Below are 24,041 nucleotides of genomic sequence, written 5' to 3'. Positions count from 1 at the left end.
TCCATCTTAAGCAAGCATTTGAGTTGTTGTGATCAAACCATCTATATTGTGATTTACTTCATCATGTCTTTTACTCTTCCTTGTTTAGTACAAGTTTTATCCGAATGAATATAGCTTTGAAAGTTATCAATGATTATGAGGAGATTATTATGATTGAGTATGCAAGTTGTGCCATATAAACTTTAACATGAGAGCGCTGCTCGATAGATAAGTATAACCGGTTAATTGTTCTCTGACCAAGAACGAAGTTTGCCCTCACCAATTATGATTTCTTATGCACCTTTATTCGTGATTACCTTATACTTGTTTCAAGTTAAATTATATGAGGAAGTTGTTCATTAGAATGTCTTGTGTGAATGAATATGATGCTTCTTGTCCGTATTTTATTTATCGACTCTTCACTCCATAAACATGTGGTCCTGTTTACCGAGTTCAGTTTCGCTTGGGGACAAGCGAAGTCTAAGCTTGGGGGGAGTTGATACGTCCATTTTGCATCGCTATTTTATATCATAATTTGCTGTTATTCATTGATATATTTCATATTTGGAGATGATACTTATGTTATTTCATCTATTTTGCATGTTTCATGATTATTGGAGGATCGCGCACCGGAGTCAGGATTCTGCTGGAAAAAGCGCCGTCAGAATGCAATATTTCGGAAGATCAACAATTGACGGAAATTATATGAAAAATCCTATTTTTCCAGAGGACGAAGGGAGCTAAAAGGAGGAGCTGAGGAGGGCCGCCATGGGCCCACCTCACAGGCCGGCGCGGGCCAAGGCCTGGCCGCGCCGCCTTGTGGGGAGGGGGCCCACAGCCCCCTCTGGCCTCCTCTCCTTCGCGTACATCTTCGTCCCGAAAACCTAAGCTCCAGAGAATAGTCGCGAAGAGTCACAGCCGCCTCTGCGGGGCGGAAAACACCAGAGAGAAAAGAGCTCTTCGGCAGGCTGAAATCTGCCGGGGAAATTCCCTCCCGGAGGGGGAAATCGACGCCATCGTCACCGTCATCGAGCTGGACATCATCTCCATCATCATCACCATCATCTCCATCATCATCACCGCCGTCGCCACCGCTGCACTTCGTCACCGCTGTAACAATTAGGGTTGGATCTTGATTGTTTTATAGGGGAAACTCTCCTGGTATTGATTTCTACTTGTTATTGATGCTATTGAGTGAAACCATTGAACCAAGGTTTATGTTCAGATTGTTATTCATCATCATATCACCTCTGATCATGTTCAATATGATGTCTCGTGAGTAGTTCGTTTAGTTCTTGAGGACATGGGTGAAGTCTAAATGTTAGTAGTGAATTATGGTTGAGTAATATTCAATGTTATGATATTTAAGTTGTGGTGTTATTCTTCTAGTGGTGTCATGTGAACATCGACTACATGATACTTCACCTTTATGGGCCTAGGGGAATACATCTTGTACTCGTTTGCTAATTGCGGGGTTGCCGGAGTGACAGAAACCTAAACCCCCGTTGGTATATCGATGCAGGAGGGATAGCAGGATCTCAGAGTTTAAGGCGGTGGTTAGATTTATCTTAATTACTTTCTTGTAGTTGCGGATGCTTGCAAGGGGTATAATCACAAGTATGTATTAGTCCTAAGAAGGGCGGTGCATTAACATAGGTTCACCCACACAACACTTATCAAAACAATGAAGATTAATCAGCTGTATGAAGCGAAAGCACTAGACTAAATTCCCGTGTGTCCTCAAGAACGTTTGGTCATTATAAGTAAACAAACCGGCTTGTCCTTTGTGCTAAAAAGGATTGGGCCACTCGCTGCAATTGTTACTCTCGCATTTTACTTACTCGTACTTTATTCATCTGCTACATCAAAACCCCCTGAATACTTGTCTGTGAGCATTTACAGTGAATACTTCATCAAAACTGCTTGTCAACACCTTCTGCTCCTCGTTGGGATCGACATTCTTACTTATCGAAAATACTACGATACACCCCCTATACTTGTGGGTCATCAAACAACAAGTTTTCCCTCAGTAAGAAACCAAGGTTTATCGAACCAGTAGGAGCCAAGAAGCACGTTGAAGGTTGATGGTGGCGGAGTGTAGTGCGGCGCAACACCAGGGATTCCGGCGCCAACGTGGAACCTGCACAACACAACCAAGATACTTTGTCCCAACGTAACAGTGAGGTTGTCAATCTCACCGGCTTGCTGTAACAAAGGATTAGATGTATAGTGTGGAAGATGATGTTTGCGAAGAACAGTAAGAACAAGTATTGCAGTAGATTGTATTCGATGTAAAGAATGGACCGGGGTCCACAGTTCACTAGTGGTGTCTCTCCGATAAGAAATAGCATGTTGGGTGAACAAATTACAGTTGGGCAATTGACAAATAAAGATGGCATGACAATGCACATACATATTATGTTGAGTAGTGTGAAATTCAATTGGGCATTACGACAAAGTACATAGACCGCTATTCAGCATGCATCTATGCCTAAAAAGTCCACCTTCGGGTTAGCATCCGCACCCCTTCTAGTATTAAGTTGCAAACAACAGACAATTGCATTAAGTATGGTGCGTAATGTAATCAACACAAATATCCTTAGACATAGCATTGATGTTTTATCCCTAGTGGCAACAACACATCCACAACCTTAGAACTTTCATCCTTTGTCCTGCATTTAATGGAGGCATGAACCCACTATCGAGCATAAATACTCCCTCTTGGAGTTACAAGTAACGACTTGGCCAGAGCCTCTACTAGCAACAGAGAGCATGCAAGATCATAAAAAGCACATATATGATAGATTGATAATCAACATAACATAGTATTCCATATTCATCGGATCCCAACAAACGCAACATGTAGCATTACAAATAGATGATCTTGATCATGTTAGGCAGCTCACAAGATCCAACAATGATAGCACAATGAGGAGAAGACAACCATCTAGCTACTGCTATGGACCCATAGTCCAGGGGTGAACTACTCACACATCACTCCGGAGGCGATCATGGCGATGAAGAGTCCTCCAGGAGATGATTCCCCTCTCCGGCAGGGTGCCGGAGGCGATCTCCTGAATCCCCCGAGATGGGATTGGCGACGGCGGCGTCTCTGGAAGGTTTTCCGTATCGTGGCTCTCGGTACTGGGGTTTTCTCGACGAAGGCTATATGTAGGCGGAAGGGTAGGTCAGGGGGAGTCACGAGGGACCCACACAACAGGGCGGCGCGGCCTCAGGCCTGGCCGCGTGGCCCTGGCATGTCGTCGCCTCGTGGCCCCACTTCGTATCTCCTCCGGTCTTCTGGAAGCTTCGTTGGCTTCCTCATTGCTATATTTCTTTCAACTTTGTTGGCTTCCTCATTATTACGATGGCTTGTATTTTGTCGGGATTTGCTTCAATCCCTCTTGCTGAAACTAGGAACCCAAGAAGTTCTCCAGCTGGGACGCCGAAGGAGCACTTCGTCGGGTTCAGCTTGAGGCAGAATTTGTCGAGGTTGTCAAAGGTTTCCTTGAGATCCTCGATCATCGTCGTCCCCTTTTTTGACGTTATGACGATATCGTCGATGTACACTTGCACATTTTTTCCAATCTGTGTCGCCAAACACTTCTGCATCATCCTTTGATATGTTGCTCCCGCGTTTTTCAAACCAAAAGGCATTGTTCTATAGCAAAACACGCCGTAAGGTGTGATGAACGTTGTTTTTACTTCATCTTCTTCTTTTAATCTGATCTGGTTATAACCAGAATATGCGTCCAAAAAGGAAAGACGTTCACATCCTGCCGTGGAGTCGATAATTTGATCGATCCTTGGGAGGGAAAAGTGATCCTTTGGACAATGTTTATTGAGACACGTAAAGTCGACGCACATGCGAAGGACCTTAGTGTTTTTCTTTGGCACCAACACTGGATTTGCTACCCATGTGGCCTCTGTGTGCAGCTCCTTGATAAAACCAGCTTCTCTTAGTCGATCAATTTCTGACAGCATAGCCTTGCGGTTTGGTTCCGAAAAACGTCGCAAAGGTTGTTTGATTGGTCTCGCTAGTGGATCCAAGTTTAGGTGGTGCTCGGCAAGTTCCCTGGGTACTCCTGGCATGTCAGCTGGACACCATGCGAAGATTTTCCAGTTCTCACGGAGGAACTCGACGAGCGCGCTTTCCTATGCGAGGTCCATGTCGTTTGCGATGGACGTCGTCCTTTTCGGGTCTGTCGGGAGAATCTGCACCTCCTTAGAATTTTTCTCAGTGTTGAAAGTTGATTCTTTATTTGGCCTTCCAACGTCTGGCAGCACGTCGTAGTCAGTCATGAGCCTTGACGCCAAATACTCAGCTTGCATCCCGAAAGTTTCTGATATTCGATGAAAATCCTTATCACATTTATCGGCTAGGGCGAAGCTTCCTTTGACTGTGATTGGCCCCTTAGGTCCAGGCATCCTCCACAACAGGTACGTGTAATGTGGTACCGCCATAAATCTAACATATGTTGGTCGTCCCAATAGAGCGTGGTACTGTGACGGGAAATCTACGACTTCAAACTCCAACTTCTCAATTCTGTAATTTTCTCGGGTCCCAAACTGAACGTCGAGATTAATCTTCCCCAGCGGATAGCTTGGCTTCTCTGGTGTGATACCGTGGAATCTCGTGTCTGTTGGCTTCAGGTTTGCTAGGGATATGTTCATCTTCCTTAATGTATCTGCGTACATAAGGTTTAAGCTGCTGCCGCCATCTATAAACACGCGAGATACGTCAAATCCTGCGATGACCGCTGGTAGTATGAGTGCTGACTGCCCTGGTCGAGGAACTTGCTGTGGATGATCCGCTATGGTGAAGCCAATGTCTTGCCCTGACCAATTAAGATACTCATTGTTGGTGGAGGCATTTTTACGCCATGAACACCTGTCGCGAGATTACTTTCTGAGCTCTATTGGATGGCCTTCCCTTCTGAATCATCGAGACCGCTCCGTTAGAGTTAGGATCAACGTAAGGCGGTGGTGGAGGTGCTGCCGCTATTCTGAGCTGATGTCGATTGTCGTCCGTAATCGCGGGAGGAGGTGGCAAGTGAATCTCACTCCTGGGTTCTCGAGGATTTCTCTGTGCTGCCTAAGCATTAGCATGCCCTGCATACCTTAGCATTGCCTGGAAATTGCGACAATCCTTTTGCGAGATGTCTGTTGTCTTTTCCGTTCTTTGTCGAGAAAAAAGTGCGTCTGACACGGCCCGTTCATCATCTCTTCGGGAGACACGAAGGGTCTCTGGAACCTTGGCCCGCTATTTTGCCTATTGTTTCGAGAGTCATCTCTATTGTCGCCTCGTTGCTCGTTGCTTCTCTGGTACTCATCTCTGTTGTTTCCTCCTGCGCTTGCTCGGAAACCAGCCGAGATTTGTCCTGGAGCATCATAGCTCGAGTACTACCGAGGAAATCGTCGCCTTGGTTGATAATTTCGACCGCGGTCTTCCTCTGGCGACCTATGCCGTTTGTTGTGAACAGCATCTTCTCCATCTGCCCATCTGTTTGCTATTTCCATTAACGCGGATACTGTCTTTGGATTGGTCCTCCCCAAATCCTCGACAAAATCTCCACGCTTTGATCCACTGCGACAAACGCATCTATTGCTCTCTCGTCGGATATATTTTACGCCGAGTTTTTGATGATATTCCACCTTTGGATATATTTTCTCATTGGCTCGTACGGCTTTTGTCGGCACGCTCTTAGCTCCTCTAATGACGCAGGTTTTTACATGTGGACCGAAAGTTCTTGACGAACACTTCCTCGAAGCTATCCCGGTGTCGATAGATCCTGGAGGAAGTTTCTTTATCCAAGATCGTGCGGCTCCACTCAAGTGCACCTGGATGCTTTGCATAGCTATTGCTCTGGTTCCTCCTGTGAGCTTCACTGTCTCGAGATAATCAACTAGCCAATCCTCTGGATCTTGGAGGCCGTCGAATTTCTTGAAGTTATCAGGTAACTTGAATCCCGAAGGGACTCGAGTTTTTCGAACTCTCCTTGTGAAGCATGGCAAACCACACATATCCTCGTCGTTTAACTGCGGGGACCGCCGATGTTCCCTTACGCTTTGTCGCGCTACGTTGACCCTTGCTTGTGCTGCCGTGTCCCTTGCTCCACTTGGTCCTTCGGGAGCTGCTGTTGTTGCTGCCGCAGGTCGTGGACTATTTTGCCTTGCCGTTCCTTCGGGAGGTGTTGATACAAACGCCGTCCCCATGGCTCCAACTCCTGCCATCGCCATGTTGTACAGTGCCTCTCTTGGATCTCCTGGGGGTGGTCTGGATGCAAGGATGAAAGCTTGTGTCGCCATATACCCAGCTTCTGGTGTCTTGGGGATGATGTTTCCTCTCGTGTCTATCGACATAAAAGACATGTCGAGGTTTTGAACCAAGTGCTATCTTTCTCCTTCAGGTACGTTTTGTAACCTTGATCTTGCTCTGTTCCGAGCTTCCCTGTGGCTATCGCCCGAAGTTCTAGATTGTCGACTCAGCTACGCCTTACTGCTCCTACTTGATGCGAGCCTGCCTCCTTTCTTACGTTTTAACTCAGTGTCTGTTTTTCCAATTCCCTTGCAGCTCGTGCGAGCCTATATTGATATGCTTGTAATTCTTCTGGCGTGGCTGTGGTGGCCATTGGTTCAGAGCCATCCATAGCCCTTGCGGCTCTATCCCATGCTGTTTGCGGAAGTTGGACTCTGTCTCGCGGCTGTGGCCCGATATATTTATTGCCTAGGCCTCGTCGCAAATCAGAGGGATCGACGTATGGATTTCCCAAATCGTCGAAAGCCTCAGATTTTTCCTCCTGATCACGACTTGGCTCTCCGATGACATAAATCTGATGATACTTTGTATTCAGATCTATGTTGGGTTTGGTGACGCCATCATGAAGATTGGCGAAGACCTTGCCCATTGTAGTAGATTTGTCGATGAAGTCGTAACTATGCCGACACTTTGCTTGAGCCATCGCTTATATAGGAGTCCGCAGATGACTCAAACGACATGTCGCTGAAGATCTTGGCAAGTTTTTCTCTTGCCCTGGTGCTGATGAAGCGTGACGTCGAAGTTTCTTCTTCTCCTGACTCGGTTGACGATGTATAGCTTGAAAAATCGGAATCGACTGCCGACGATCCCGACGAAATCGGAATTTCGACACGATACGATCCCTCTTTCTCGACGCGAAAGTGAAATCTTCCGAACGTCATCTCCATAGGCTCCTCCAGATACGCATATGCATCCAAACGGGAGGCGGGTGAGGAACAAAATCGACAAGACCAGTTGCGATCTGTTTACCTCGATCCATCGCGTTGCTTGCGGTTGATGAAGTCGACGATCTTGAACGTGCCATCGAGATCGGATCCTTGACGCCTCTAGTTCCCACAGACGGCGCCAATTGACAAGGTATTAACTTGTCAATGCCTACGGGTTGTAGACTAGGGTTTAGTTGGAAGTAGAGGGCAAGTAGATCTCGAAGGTTTCAGCCGAAAAGTACTCGACGATTATGAAACTAGGGTTTGAGAAACGATGATTCGATGATTTCTTTGTCCCTCGACTCCCCCTTATATAGGAGGCGGAGCCGAGGGATTCGTATTGTACAAGTTACAGAGTCCGGGAAGGTTTCTAACTCATCCCGCAAGATTACAAATAATGCTTCCTATTACAACTCTACTTTCCTTAATAATATCTTGGCTTCCGAATCTTCTTATTCTTCGGGTAGTGGGCCTTGATAAACCCCCGGGTACTATCTTCGGCAGGCCACCGGGGATGCCTATGTCAGGCTTCATCCACTTATCCAATAACTTTGCAAAAAGAGCTGGCAATGGGGTTCCCAGTCCCAATTAATTAACTTTCATAATTTTACAAATAGACACTCCTCCATGGTATGTGATTGTTGGACGGCACCCGAGGATTCGGTTAGCCATGGCTTGAGAAAGCAAAGGAGGGGAGGAGTGTCATCTAAATAAAACTAAAATAAAAAGGCACTCCTTCATGGTATGAGATTGTTGGTAGGCACCCGAGGATTCGGTTAGCCATGGTTTGTGAAGGCAAAGGTTGGGAGGAGTGCCAACCTAAAATAAAACTTTATGGGAGCTGCTCTTCGAGAGTTTGTCTGGCAAGGGGGTTAGAGTACCCGCTACCAGTCGTTGACAACAACAAACACCTCTCAAAATATTACTTTTATTCTCTTTATATGATTTCAAATCTGAAAAAGCTCTAGCACATGATTTAATCCCTGCCTCCCTCTGCGAAGGGCCTGTCTTTTACTTTATGTTGAGTCAGTAAACCTATTTCCCTCTATCTTAAGCAAGCATTTGAGTTGTTGTGATCAAACCATCTATATTGTGATTTACTTCATCATGTCTTTTACTCTTCCTTGTTTAGTACAAGTTTTATCCGAATGAATATAGCTTTGAAAGTTATCAATGATTATGAGGAGATTATTATGATTGAGTATGCAAGTTGTGCCATATAAACTTTAACATGAGAGCGCTGCTCGATAGATAAGTATAACCGGTTAATTGTTCTCTGACCAAGAACGAAGTTTGCCCTCACCAATTATGATTTCTTATGCACCTTTATTCGTGATTACCTTATACTTGTTTCAAGTTAAATTATATGAGGAAGTTGTTCATTAGAATGTCTTGTGTGAATGAATATGATGCTTCTTGTCCGTATTTTATTTATCGACTCTTCACTCCATAAACATGTGGTCCTGTTTACCGAGTTCAGTTTCGCTTGGGGACAAGCGAAGTCTAAGCTTGGGGGGAGTTGATACGTCCATTTTGCATCGCTATTTTATATCATAATTTGCTGTTATTCATTGATATATTTCATATTTGGAGATGATACTTATGTTATTTCATCTATTTTGCATGTTTCATGATTATTGGAGGATCGCGCACCGGAGTCAGGATTCTGCTGGAAAAAGCGCCGTCAGAATGCAATATTTCGGAAGATCAACAATTGACGGAAATTATATGAAAAATCCTATTTTTCCAGAGGACGAAGGGAGCTAAAAGGAGGAGCCGAGGAGGGCCGCCATGGGCCCACCTCACAGGCCGGCGCGGGCCAAGGCCTGGCCGCACCGCCTTGTGGGGAGGGGGCCCACAGCCCCCTCTGGCCTCCTCTCCTTCGCGTACATCTTCGTCCCGAAAACCTAAGCTCCAGAGAATAGTCGCGAAGAGTCACAGCCGCCTCTGCGGGGCGGAAAACACCAGAGAGAAAGAGCTCTTCGGCAGGCTGAAATCTGCCGGAAATTCCCTCCCGGAGGGGGAAATCGACGCCATCGTCACCGTCATCGAGCTAGACATCATCTCCATCATCATCACCATCATCTCCATCATCATCACCGCCGTCGCCACCGCTGCACTTCGTCACCGCTGTAACAATTAGGGTTGGATCTTGATTGTTTGATAGGGGAAACTCTCCCGGTATTGATTTCTACTTGTTATTGATGCTATTGAGTGAAACCATTGAACCAAGGTTTATGTTCAGATTGTTATTCATCATCATATCACCTCTGATCATGTTCAATATGATGTCTCGTGAGTAGTTCGTTTAGTTCTTGAGGACATGGGTGAAGTCTAAATGTTAGTAGTGAATTATGGTTGAGTAATATTCAATGTTATGATATTTAAGTTGTGGTGTTATTCTTCTAGTGGTGTCATGTGAACATCGACTACATGATACTTCACCTTTATGGGCCTAGGGGAATACATCTTGTACTCGTTTGCTAATTGCGGGGTTGCCGGAGTGACAGAAACCTAAACCCCCGTTGGTATATCGATGCAGGAGGGATAGCAGGATCTCAGAGTTTAAGGCGGTGGTTAGATTTATCTTAATTACTTTCTTGTAGTTGCGGATGCTTGCAAGGGGTATAATCACAAGTATGTATTAGTCCTAAGAAGGGCGGTGCATTAACATAGGTTCACCCACACAACACTTATCAAAACAATGAAGATTAATCAGCTGTATGAAGCGAAAGCACTAGACTAAATTCCCGTGTGTCCTCAAGAACGTTTGGTCATTATAAGTAAACAAACCGGCTTGTCCTTTGTGCTAAAAAGGATTGGGCCACTCGCTGCAATTGTTACTCTCGCATTTTACTTACTCGTACTTTATTCATCTGCTACATCAAAACCCCCTGAATACTTGTCTGTGAGCATTTACAGTGAATACTTCATCAAAACTGCTTGTCAACACCTTCTGCTCCTCGTTGGGATCGACATTCTTACTTATCGAAAATACTACGATACACCCCCTATACTTGTGGGTCATCAAACAACAAGTTTTCCCTCAGTAAGAAACCAAGGTTTATCGAACCAGTAGGAGCCAAGAAGCACGTTGAAGGTTGATGGTGGCGGAGTGTAGTGCGGCGCAACACCAGGGATTCCGGCGCCAACGTGGAACCTGCACAACACAACCAAGATACTTTGTCCCAACGTAACAGTGAGGTTGTCAATCTCACCGGCTTGCTGTAACAAAGGATTAGATGTATAGTGTGGAAGATGATGTTTGCGAAGAACAGTAAGAACAAGTATTGCAGTAGATTGTATTCGATGTAAAGAATGGACCGGGGTCCACAGTTCACTAGTGGTGTCTCTCCGATAAGAAATAGCATGTTGGGTGAACAAATTACAGTTGGGCAATTGACAAATAAAGATGGCATGACAATGCACATACATATTATGTTGAGTAGTGTGAAATTCAATTGGGCATTACGACAAAGTACATAGACCGCTATTCAGCATGCATCTATGCCTAAAAAGTCCACCTTCGGGTTAGCATCCGCACCCCTTCTAGTATTAAGTTGCAAACAACAGACAATTGCATTAAGTATGGTGCGTAATGTAATCAACACAAATATCCTTAGACATAGCATTGATGTTTTATCCCTAGTGGCAACAACACATCCACAACCTTAGAACTTTCTGTCACTGTCCCAGATTTAATGGAGGCATGAACCCACTATCGAGCATAAATACTCCCTCTTGGAGTTACAAGTAACGACTTGGCCAGAGCCTCTACTAGCAACAGAGAGCATGCAAGATCATAAAAAGCACATATATGATAGATTGATAATCAACATAACATAGTATTCCATATTCATCGGATCCCAACAAACACAACATGTAGCATTACAAATAGATGATCTTGATCATGTTAGGCAGCTCACAAGATCCAACAATGATAGCACAATGAGGAGAAGACAACCATCTAGCTACTGCTATGGACCCATAGTCCAGGGGTGAACTACTCACACATCACTCCGGAGGCGATCATGGCGATGAAGAGTCCTCCAGGAGATGATTCCCCTCTCCGGCAGGGTGCCGGAGGCGATCTCCTGAATCCCCCGAGATGGGATTGGCGACGGCGGCGTCTCTGGAAGGTTTTCCGTATCGTGGCTCTCGGTACTGGGGTTTTCTCGACGAAGGCTATATGTAGGCGGAAGGGTAGGTCAGGGGGAGTCACGAGGGACCCACACAACAGGGCGGCGCGGCCTCAGGCCTGGCCGCGTGGCCCTGGCATGTCGTCGCCTCGTGGCCCCACTTCGTATCTCCTCCGGTCTTCTGGAAGCTTCGTGGAAAAATAAGACCCTGTGCGTTGATTTCGTCCAATTCCGAGAATATTTCCTTACTAGGATTTCTAAAACCAAAAACAGCAGAAAACAACAACTGACTCTTCGGCATCTTGTCAATAGGTTAGTGCCGGAAAATGCATAAATATGACATAAAGTGTGTATAAAACATGTGAGTATCATCAATAAAGTAGCATGGAACATAATAAATTATATATACGTTTGAGACGTATCAGGGATCGCAATAGTCTTCGAGGGAAGTAAAACCCAAATTTATTGATTCGACACAAGGGGATGTAAAGAATACTTATAAGCCTTAACAACTGAGTTGTCAATTCAGCTGCACCTGGAAAAGCACTAGTAACAGGGGTGATGTGAAAGCGTGATAATATGAGAGCAATAATGCTGATAACACTGACATCGATGCTTGATAACACGGAGGCAATGGTACCAGAAAATAGATGATACTACTTCCAATGTCATATAGGAACGAGTATATGATGATGAGAGATGGACCGGGGTTCCCAACTATCTACACTAGTGGTAACTCTCCAATAACAAGTGACAAGTGTTGGGTGAACAAATTACAGTTGGGCAATTGATAGGATTGAAATAGCATTAAGATAGAACATCAAGTTCATTAATCATGTAGGCATGTTTTCCATATATAGTCATACGTGCTCGCAATGAGAAACTTGCATAACATCTTTTGTCCTACCAGCCGGTGGCAGCCGGGCCTCAAGGGAATCTACTGTAATTAAGGTACTCCTTTTAATAGAGCACCGGAGCAAAGCATTAACACTTGGTAAAAACATGTGATCTCATATCTAAGCCATCCCCTCCAGTTATCCCAGTTGCTGTCACTCTGGGGCCTCGGGTTCCGGACATAGACATGTGCAAACAACTTGTAGATACAATCTAAGCAATAATTATAGAGCTTAAATCTAAGATCATGCCACTCGTGCACTAGTGACAAGCATTAAACACAACAAGATTGCAGCAACAATAACTTCACAAAATTTATAGATAGACTAATCATAATGTAACAATTCATCGGATCCCAACAAACACAACACCGATTACATCAGATGGATCTCAATTATGTAAGACAGCTCATGAGATCATTGTATTGAAGTACATGGGAGAGAGAGTACCAACTAGCTACTGCTAGAACCCGTAGTCCATTGGGGAACTACTCACGGAGCATGATGGAGGCGGTGGCGTCGATGGAGATGACTTCCGAGGGCACTTCCCCGTCCCGGCGGCGTGCCGGAACAGAGATTCTATCCCCCGAAACGGAGTTTCGCGATGGCGGCGGCGCCCCTGGTGTCTTTCTGGAGTTTAGTCAATTAGTGTAGGGTTTTTACGTCGCGTGGGATTATATAGGCGAAGAGGTGGCGCGAGGGGGTGCCTGGGGGGCCCACCCCATAGGGCGGCGCGCCCCCCTCCTAGGCCGCGCCCCAGTGTGGTGTGGGGGCCCTGGGCCTCCTCTCCGGCTCCCCTTCGGTGTTCTGGTCCGTCTCGGTGAAATAAGATGTTTGGCTTTTGTTTCGTCGAATTCCGAGAATATTGCCCGAACAGCTTTTCTGGAACCAAAAACAACAGAAACGAGGCGGCACCTCGGCATCTTGTTAATAGGTTAGTTCCGGAAAATGCATGAAATCATTATAAAGTGTGAGCAAAACATGTAGATATTGTCATAAAACTAGCATGGAACATCAGAAATTATAGATACGTTGGAGACGTATCAAGGCATATGCCGAAGATGAGGAAGAAGGCGACGACGTCGGGTGGGAGAACGACGTGTACACATATTTCAAGGCTCCCGAAGAGATCCCGCCGGCCGTTGCCGACCCCAAGGGCAAGAAAAAGAAGGTCAGCATCGCGTCGGGCGCCACCGCGACGGACCCGAAGAAGAAGGCCGGCGGGCGCGTGCCAAAGTGGAGCTCGAGGGAGGACGAGTGCCTGGCCGAGGCATGGAAGACCGTGAGCATCGACCCCTTCACCGACGCCAACCAGAACGTAGAGTCCTATTGGAAGAGGGTGAAGGCCACGTTCGACGAGCGTCGGCTACTTGATCCCTACTTCAAGGCGCTCACCGCCGATCGCAACGTGTCCGCCATGTCTCATCGTTGGCACATGATCCAACACGCCTGCAACAAGTGGCACGACGTTGTGGAGGAGGTTCGCCGCATCCACATTAGCGGCGCCAGCTTCGAGAATCAGGTATTATCGCCGCTCCCACCATGCATTGCCCTTGATCACCGACGTTTCAACCATCCGCAGTTTATTGCAGATGCGCGCCATGATCACCGCCTACCGAGAGGACAACCACGCCGCGAGTTCAAGTTCGTGCATGTGTTCGCCCGTAATCGTGACGTGCGACAAGTGGAAGGAGGTCTGGACTGCCCTAGCCAAGGCCATCGCGCCGTTTGACCCCAACGACGCACCTACACCAGTTGCTGTTGGCCAGCCCGTCGGGAACAAGAAAGCCAATGCAATGAGGGATGCCGCGCCGGCCATCGATAAGCTCCACTCGTTCATCCTGGTGTGCATCGCTGACGCTACCGCGCACACTGCCACGCGGGCGGAGCAAGCCACGAAGATGGAGGAGGTGGCGTCGGCAAGGTGGGCATTGGTCATGGAGTGGCAAACATCAAGCTGGACCTGATCAAGGCCAACATCGTCGACAAGAAGAGGAAGGAGGATCTGGTGATCCTGCTCATCGACACCAGCGGCATGGACGACGACGTCAAGGCGTGGTGCGCCCCGCAGCGTGGCACGATCCTAGCGGAGAGTCGGTCTCCACCCGCGCCCCAGCCCAGCACCGCGACTCCAGCAACGGCTACTACTCCACCGGCCACTGGCGCTACCCCATCGACTGCCTCACCGCCATCGCCTATTTACGGGTTACGCGCCGGCACCCTCATACGGTCATGCGCCGGATGCCGTGTGGGGGGGGGGGGGGGGGGACGAGTGGAGATGCTCTAATAAGTGTAAATTGTAAGGTGAGAAAAGAGAAGACTAAATAAGTATCTGGGTTGTTTAAACGTGAGCCTTACTCAAAGAATAATCCAGAGTATCTACTACACGCAAAAGAAAAAGATAAAAAGAAACACTGGAACCGGGAAAAAAGACCGCGACATAACCGACACCTAAGAAACCTCCGGCATAATCCGCTCGCCGACGCGTGGGCCCCACCATCATTCACCGCCCCGTCCGTCTCCCAACTTCTCCACCGCGATAACTCCGTGCCTCACAAATATCTTTTTCTCGCCACAGAAATAGCCTCTCCTCGTCATCATCATCTCTATCCATCGCCACACTCAACCACCCACCCACCGCTCCGCTACGGGTACTCGCCATTCCTCCCCCGCCGCCTCCCCTTCCCAACTCAGAGCAAGCCAGCCCATGGCCGGCGGCGCCGCCCTGTCACCATCGCTCCAGCCGCCGGCGCCGGCCCCAGCCCCGCAGCCGCAGCAGCAGCAGGCCAAGGAGCAGCTGCAGAAGGCGGTGGCCATGAACGGCCTCCGCCTGCAGGCCATCGGCGACCGGATCAAGGTCCACTTCCGCGGCGGCCACAACACGCTCCCCTCCTCCGACCTCAACCACCTCGTCTACGCCTTCGCCAGGTCCGTCCGTCCACTCACATCCGCGCTTCCCGGCATTCCCCCAATTCTTAGGGTTTTTGGCCGCCGCCGCCGCCTTGTTTCGCGCGTCTGACACAGCGCTGTGGCCTAATTTCGTTTTGGGCGTGTGCTTGCAGAGGGATCGATTACGCGCTCTCCGGCGGCGATGTTCCCAAGATCGCGGCCGAAATACCCGACACTATGAGAAAGGTAAAAATTTGTGCTTTTCCTCTTCTTCCTGCACCGGACAGTTTCCGCTTGCTCTTGTTCTTCCAGGGCAGTCTTCTCAACTGCCTCCACCATCTTTTTATTATAACTGCTCCATACAACTGATGTGGCAGTTATCTGCTCGCGTGTCAATCGTTTTCCCATGACTGTTCTTCTTAATTTTAGTGGCAGACTGTTCGTGTGGCTTACTACTGCAGTGTGCAGTTACAAATTTTGGTCAACTTAAATATGTATAGAATAGTGGTTATTTGCTGTAATTGAGTAAGGCATTTTACCTTTGATCTTTTGCGAATTAGCTTACTTTGGCCTGAAATTGGATTGTTTAGCGAACCAACATAATATATAGGGAGTCAGGGAGTGCAAGCTGTGTAATTTGGGGGGAAATTTTACAATTTGCCACACTTTTCTTCGCACTTTCTGTGTCACTTACATGTGATGGTAATGTGGCAAATAATAGACACTTCAAAGAAAAGTGTGGAAAATCATGAAATGTACCATAATGCCATGTTAGGCCCGTATGTTTTCTGTAAATTTACCATAACTTCTCTTTGACACTGTTAGGGCTATCATAGTCCTAGTCATACGTAGATGTCACTTGGTTTTCTGCAACATCCCAAAATGCCACCTGTTCTGGCTTAGAGGAATGTAATTTACATGTCCCAACTTCTTTCTTTTACGCAACTTTCTTACTTTCCAGCTTTGTTGTGTGAGTTACCTAACACAATGACCTGTTCAGTTATGTAATTTCACTGTCAACTGTTTCCTTTTCACTTTCTTTGGAAAGGCTGATCATGTGTTTATGCAGTGAATTGAGGTATGCACACATTTTTTTTTGCACTCGTGTGTTACTAATATGAAGTCTACCTCTATTCACCAGGTGTATCAGCTGAGAAATGATCCTTATCTACAGTCTTCCGTCATGATACTAATTATATCATGCAAGGTAGATTGCTTTCCCTCTCAGTCATGTATTGGCAGTATGAGTATCAGTTAGAACCTTTTTTCTCATCCATAACTGTTACTCTATGTAAAATATCCATGCTTTTAGCCTTCATTCATTCACGTTGGTTTATTTAAAAATCCAAGCGTATACAGGTCTATAGCTAACAATATATTTTGTTTTGTAACTGCATTGATGTATCAACAGTTAATTTGCTTGAACACAATGCTAACTATATTTCCTTTACTGCATAATCACATTCTACTTGGAGCTGTCTCAAGCGGCTTAAAGGGTTTCATGCATATGCTAATTATGTTATATGCCAAAGTTACAGTTTGTGTAATAAGCTTACTTCTCCACCATATTATGTGGCTTATCACCCACTGAAACTTTTTTCTCATCCATAACTGTTACTCTATGTAAAATATCCATGCTTTTAGCCTTCATTCATTCACGTTGGTTTATTTAAAAATCCAAGCGTATACAGGTCTATAGCTAACAATATATTTTGTTTTGTAACTGCATTGATGTATCAACAGTTAATTTGCTTGAACACAATGCTAACTATATTTCCTTTACTGCATAATCACATTCTACTTGGAGCTGTCTCAAGCGGCTTAAAGGGTTTCATGCATATGCTAATTATGTTATATGCCAAAGTTACAGTTTGTGTAATAAGCTTACTTCTCCACCATATTATGTGGCTTATCACCCACTGAAACTTTTTTCTCATCCATAATTGTTACTCTATGTAAAATATCCATGCTTTTAGCCTTCATTCAATCACGTTGGTTTGTTTAAAAATCCAAGCGTATACAGGTCTATAGCTAACAATATATTTTGTTTTGTAACTGCATTGATGCTTCAACAGTTAATTTGCTTCAACACAATGCTAACTAGATTTCCTTTACTGCATAATCACATTCTACTTGGAGCTGTCTCAAGCGGCTTAAAGGGTTTCATGCATATGCTAATTATGTTATACGCCAATTTGCCTAATAAGCTTACTTCTCCACCATATTATGTGGCTTATCACCCACTGAAATGTTCTGGTAACACACTTGCGTTTTTGCAGAATGCTTGTAAAAATAAATGGTTTCAACCTGCAGATTACATCGACATTCTCAGAATGGCTGATGAGGTGGGTATGAAATATTATCATGTTTCGTTTCTTCTTGTATGGTTCTATGATCACCTTTGTCCTTCTGGGTGCATGTTTGTATTCTTAGGCAGTGGCATGGCCGTATCATCTTAGCTAGTTATAATTTCTCTTGCCATGCAGATATCGGGGAACTTCTGCACGCCGGTTAGCCAAGCTAATGACAACACTGTGCTTGAAATCATTTCAACAGTAATGCCAAGGTAAGGAAGGAATTGCTTCCTCTGAATATTTGCATGATATTTGCCATCAATTTCACTGTTGTCTAGGTTATGTAGATCCCATGGTTTGCGAGTCGACGAGTCGACCGGTCGTTCTGGGCCAGCGACTCGTAGACTAGTCTAGACTAGTCTCGACTCAGCAAGACTCATTTTTAATAAAAATATATAATTTAGGATAAAATCATAGAATATGAGGCTGGGGACAGGGGAAAAACCTGGGCAATTCCTTCCAATGGCCAAGGCCTTCCTCTTGTCCATGAACCAGCAGCCTACAGGTTGGGGACAGGGGAGTGGGGGAAAACCTGGGCAATTCCTTCCAATGGCTGGCAGGTTCTTGCAGAGGCGGCGGCCAAGGGAGAGAACACCAAGATGTGTTTTGGCTTTTGGGGTTGAGCGGGGGAAACTGTCTCTCGATCTTGGTTTCATGGGGAAACACGGGGGAAAATGGGAATGGGAGGAAAGAATGGAAAAAATTATAACATGTGGGGTCATTTTTTAAGTCGACCGACTCACAAACCTGGACTAGTCGAGACTAGTCAAGACTAGTCGATCGACTCATCAAATGAGTCGAGTCGACAGGCCGAGTCGACCTTGCAAATGCGACTCGTAGACTAGTCATCGACTAGTCTCGACTAGTCTCGACTAGTCTTTCGACTTGAAATCCATGGTAGATCCTTATACATGATAGAATTTGGGACTACAAAAACTAACAAAAAACCCTATTTTCTTGAAACTTGTTCAATTATTTGATTAAAACTTTTAACTTATTATATTCAAGCTGACACGGATATCACAATCATATTATCAAGTTCAAATGTGAAAATTACTGGAAATATATTATTTGTAATATGGAATCCGAATCCAATATTTGGTAGCTTAGAGCAGTATGTATTTAAGTTTTTTTTCAGTATTAAATTCAAAATTTAGTTCCTTATTTTCAGCTGTTTAGGTTGACAAAATTGGTTATAATATGATCAACTTAAGCCATTCATTAGCTTGGTAGCACATGCTATATGTTTTAATGTAATCCTGCTTGTAGGTACTATCCTAAGTTGAAGTTCGACCGTTTAGTCACTTCGCTGGAAGCAAAGGTGGTCAATCTGTTCAATTTAAATATCTGTTTTTGAAGATAAAGTTCTCCATTGTTGATTACTATGCCAACTTTTTTGCATTCTTAAATCCTCATATGTGAGAACATATGTAGATGACCGATAAAGGTATGTTTTGTAAATATAGCCTGATTTGGATACATCTGTCTGTACTTACAGGTTGGATATGATATTTTGATGGCTGACTTCTTTATTCATAGAAATCTACCTAAAAATGAGAAGATTGTAAGTATCATTCCAGGCAAAATATTTGTTTCATTAATTTTCAGTGATGTTACATGTATGGTTGTCTCAAGGAGTGTTAATTAAGCTGCTCATGTACTGATTTTGTTTTATTTTGCTATTATAATATTCACTTAATTATCTAGGTTTCTTTTGAGTTTTCTTGATCAAAAGGATAAAACTATTTTGACAGAGTGCAACCTCTAAGTTAGTTTTTACAATGTTTCAGATAAGACTGTAGCATCATGTTCTGTTCGCATCTGTAAGTAGTGCATTAAATCTGATAGCTGATTCCATCAGGCAACTGAATCTTGGTAAATTTGTTGTTTCTAGCTTTCTGCATGTTGCCCACTTTGGTTCTGTTGACCGTGATACCTCTTCTGGAATACCTCTTCTGGAATATGTTCTTCGTTCGAGCTGTAAATAGCCTCTGTATGCTCATTGTTGTAAAATCCTCATCTGTGTGGTAGCACTTCATGACTATGTATTTGTTGTAGTTATCGAGAGTGGTGTTTTGGCACATGGGAGCATATGCTCCCTATATTTTGAAATGCATGTTACACATATTTTGAAATTTTTAAAAATTGAAACGAAAAATTCGCATGTACATCTTCACATGCTACACGCCCGCAAAGTTGTTTCATGAAAAATAGACTTGTGTAAAAAAGACAAATCAATGCTAAAAATAAGGCTTTTTCAGAATATAAATTTTCTCTTTTTTTACGTAGACCACACAAAATATTGGTTCCTCCCGAAACTTGACGAATGCACATAGATTGTGGAGATGTACATGTGTAATTTTTTGTCAAATTTTTTTGACCTTTCGAAATATAATTTTTTGGTAGAGGGAGCATATGCACCCTGGAGCCAAATTGAATTTCCAGTAGTTATCACCTTATTAATTTTATTTGCATGCCATTGTCTCATGATGTTATATCAGGTGTATTTATTGGTTGTTTCACCTTCTGCAGAGTCTAATTGTTGTCCAAAAGGAAAACTTAGATGTCTCATCATGTATTGCAACCCCACCGCATGTGAGGTACATTACTTTCTTTGCTTTGATGTTTGCCATTGTTAAGCAAAGAAACATGACTGACGTCTTTTATGTTTCAGCTTTTTAGTAAATGGAAAAGGTGTGGACAAGAGGACTAATGTTTCACTGGTTAGCAGCATCCTTGCCTACATATTTGAAGAAAAAAGCCATTCCTTGCCATTTCTCTTGCATCGAGCCAAAGCTTTTTCAACCTGTGGACTGTTGTTAATCTCAATTGTTAAACAAGCTTAGCTCACGCGTTTCAAACATTTAACAGGAAACAGGAGCCCAGTTTCCCACTGATATCACCAAGATGCTCAAATATGGTGCAAACATCTTACAGGCTGTTGGATATTTTAATGGTACGCTTAGTGGTGCTGATCTATGTTCTTCCATTTCTTTGCCAGAAGCATACATCAATTTTTTTACATGTGCTGATTTAACTTTATATTGCAGCCAACTACATCATAGCAGTAGCATTTGTCAACAATTTGATGTCTTCTGATGCTCCAAAACTCAATGACTATGCCCAACCAGTCACAGCAGATCTTCCTGGTAGGTGGTTAAGTTAAATTGTTTCTGTTATATGTAACGCTTCGACAAATGACACTCTGTTTTGTTTATGATTGTGAAATTTCTTTGGGACACGTCTTGATTTTCATGTAGATTCAGATATACTTGAAGGGCCATCAAGAGTATCCCTAAAGTGCCCCATAAGGTACTGTATATCATCCTTCATGGCATGTACTTTGCTGTATCATGTTTGGACTATTCTAATCTGGTTAAGTCGTCCAAATTGAGTTCATGGGTTGTCTTGTCAGCTAGTCAAATGTGCATGCATGATATAATTGACATCCACAGCTTCTGTGTTGGCAACCAGAAACAGGAACCAGTGCAGATGTTCATAGTTCATGTAGAAGTTCTTGTCGTTTCACATGCAAGAGCCCACTTGAGACCTCGTAAAATATGTATTTTACGTAAGATGATTGAGGACACCCAAATTTCTTCTATTTATAATGACCACTTTGATAGTCGATGTGTCTTTCTAGAATGTTGGTGTTCAGTTTTGTAAATCCATTTTGTTTGAATGGAAAGTGCTGATGATCTGCAACTTGAAAATGTTTTTTTTCCTATTGCAGTTTTAGGCGCATGAAGACACCAGTTAAAGGGCAGCTATGCAAACACCACCAGGTATAAATTTAATCTGTTTGTTTTTGGTGGTGGATTGAGCTTTTCCGTTCGTGACAGAAATAATAATATTACCCATATTTCTAGTGTTTTGATTATGATAATTACATGGAGATGAACTTGAAGAAACCGACCTGGCGCTGTCCATTTTGTAATACTCCTTCAAATTTTATTGACCTACGAAATGATCAAAAGATGGCCAAGGCAAGTTGTACAATGTATCTCTAGTTACCTGTTTTCATCTCATTATATTTTCTTGTGTGATTAATCTCCTTTTTCTTTAGGTTTTACAAGAGACTAGTGATGACATCATTGATATTCTTGTATTCCCTGATGGATCTTGGAAAGCTATTCATGATGAGAAATCAGATAAAAATAGACACGCAGGTGACATGATTCAGCAGAATGGGGATACTGTAGATACCGATGCAACTATTTCCGAGGTTATAGACCTTGTAAACAAGGATGATGATGGTGATCTGCCTATGAGTTTGGCGTCTACCCCTGAAGATTTGAAGCCTGTGTTGAATAGTCCAGATTTATCTGTCATGGACTATCTTGCAGATTTCCCTGTAAGCACAACTGCCCAGTCAGAAGATCTATATGTAGGAGGTGGAAATAACGGATCTAGCAATGGTACCTCAACTTCTGGCCAAAATTTGTTACTATCATCTACAAGTGGACCAAGCTCTAGTTCTTTTGGGACCTTGGAGTCTATTCTGCCTAGAGATATCATGCAAATGCAACCTGCTACCAGAGATGCCGCCTCTCCTTCTTTTGGAACTCCCAATTTGACATTTGCCATGCAACAAATTTCACAAGGAGCATACCCCAATATTATGCACACACAATCACAGCTAGATTCTCAACATAGATCAGAAGTAGCACGGCATGCTATACCTAGTATACCTAGAAATGTCAGGAGAGAACCTATTGCAATCCAGGCTTTGGCAGTGCCTCAGCAGAATTCATCTAGAAGGGTGCACGCAAATGTCTTGAATCCTCCATCTCCCAACCCACAATCAATTTCAGCTTCTTCGAACTACCAAGCACATCATGTGACAAATGTAGACAGCGTAATCACATCTATGATTAATGGTGTTGGGCCACTCTCAAGGGCTCCTGATGGTTCCCCATCGTTGCATCAACAGTTGACACAACAGGTAATACTCTTTTGTAGGCCCTCTGGCATGATATTTCCCAACATAGTGTAGCATCGCATTGTTCTGTCTTGCAATAACTTTGCCATGCGCATCATATTAAATATACACTGTCACATTAGAACTAGTTGATGACTGCAATACTAAGGTGAGCTGCAGTACTAGTATGAGTGTTGGATATTGAAAAATTTCTTGTTTAGTTTGGGGAGGTACCTAATGCCTAGTTTTGGTCACTTCACTCTCTTTGTTACTTTGTTGCATGCTATTATGCCTTCGTTTTGCAACTGCAGTAATTACTTAGCATGTGACGATACCTGTTTTTCTCGACTATAGCGGTTATTTGTACTACTATGTCACCTAAAAGAACGGCATAGTTGAGTAACAGTACTGTAGTCAGGGTAGCCAGTTTAATCTTATTAGTGAGAAATGGAATTGACTTCTCCGTTTGCTTTGCTTGAATTAGATTTATCTTGACAAACATATACTGACGAACTTACAAAATGTTGGCAGGACATGCGCAACATGCCAAACCATGCACGTGGCCGCGTTATGGGCCTTGCTGCACCACCCTTCGTGCATATGAGACCACCGACGGGGGTTCCAGGACAGGGTAGAGGTGCTAATGCGCATGGAGCTCCCTTTCCCCAACAATATCAGCACTTAGACCAGCGACAAATTGACAATCTAATGGGCCAATTCATTTCCCAAGTTGGTGCAGTTAGCCAGGGCATGCCGAGCAATCTCTTTGCTCCCCAGCAGAGCCAGGCATTGAGATCGCAAGCAGTATCCCGACCAGGAACTCCACCGGTGCAACCACCCCAGCAGAGCCAGGCATTGAGATCGCAAGCAGTATCCCGACCAGGAACTCCACCGGTGCAACCACGTGTGCAGTCTCCCGGTCTACCACAGACTGCTCCTGCCACTCCTCTTGTTGAATCTTCCGATGCCCCAGAGCTTCAGATGGACCCGAACTGGCAGCCTACGGGGCGGATGAGGGGGAGCCTGGTAGGCCCTGCTTACGATCAAGCAATAGGACGCTATCTGCAGCCAGGTGGTGAGCGGACAAGCCAGGCTCAGCCACCTGGCAGGTAGTCAGGTGCTGTGGGTGGCTTTGGATGCAGAGTAGCTAACATGGAGCTGCTTTTGTGAGTGGCTCCTAACTCAGAACCTCTAATTTTAGGTGTTAGTTATATTAGGTTCCGATGTAGGGATTACGGAAAGTCTAGTAACTTCACGCAGGCCCTTTTTCTTATAGCAGTCCTTGTGCTGCTTAGCGTACAACTGTGTTGTGTAATGGAACAATGCAACTTCAATTTATGTCACCTCTCTCGGTGTGTTATCCTGTGGCCTACATTCTTAAAATTTGAATGTTTATTCGAAACAATTAAACTTTGGACTGGAACCTGCACTTGGATTATTTGCTGCGCAGAGTGTGAATTGTATTCCAATGTAGTGCACTCAAGTAAACGCTGTCTTTTTTTTTCTTCTCTTTCTAAATAGCAGAAGCGTGAAATGATCTGCTTTCTCCGACTAATCACCTGAAATGAAACCTGAGTTCTGTCAACTTTCCAAACCATCTACTTTCTCCTTTACTGCAGTG

At 44.5% G+C, this 24,041-nt stretch overlaps 1 protein-coding gene across 2 annotated transcripts; it reads left to right on the top strand.

The window, feature by feature from the left end:
* Window positions 1–14,842: 14,842 nt before the first annotated feature.
* LOC127318092 (uncharacterized) lies at window positions 14,843–23,780 on the top strand. Of its 2 annotated transcripts, XM_051348713.2 has the most exons (16): window positions 14,843–15,184; window positions 15,319–15,391; window positions 16,287–16,352; window positions 17,425–17,490; window positions 17,632–17,711; window positions 18,769–18,820; window positions 18,998–19,063; window positions 20,032–20,099; window positions 20,174–20,222; window positions 20,371–20,455; window positions 20,550–20,648; window positions 20,760–20,811; window positions 21,233–21,284; window positions 21,369–21,485; window positions 21,566–22,444; window positions 22,952–23,780. In XM_051348713.2, the coding sequence occupies exons 1-16, from the start codon at window positions 14,964–14,966 to the stop codon at window positions 23,531–23,533; spliced, it is 2,607 nt and encodes an 868-aa protein (XP_051204673.1). In that variant the 5' UTR covers window positions 14,843–14,963; the 3' UTR covers window positions 23,534–23,780. The 2 variants fall into 2 exon arrangements, with proteins under 2 accessions (XP_051204673.1, XP_051204674.1); XM_051348714.2 differs by lacking the exon at window positions 18,998–19,063.
* Window positions 23,781–24,041: the final 261 nt, after the last annotated feature.

Source organism: Lolium perenne, chromosome 7 (genome assembly GCF_019359855.2).
Source record: "Lolium perenne isolate Kyuss_39 chromosome 7, Kyuss_2.0, whole genome shotgun sequence".
Taxonomy (NCBI): domain Eukaryota; kingdom Viridiplantae; phylum Streptophyta; class Magnoliopsida; order Poales; family Poaceae; genus Lolium; species Lolium perenne.
This window is presented reverse-complemented; position numbering and strand designations above follow the sequence as displayed.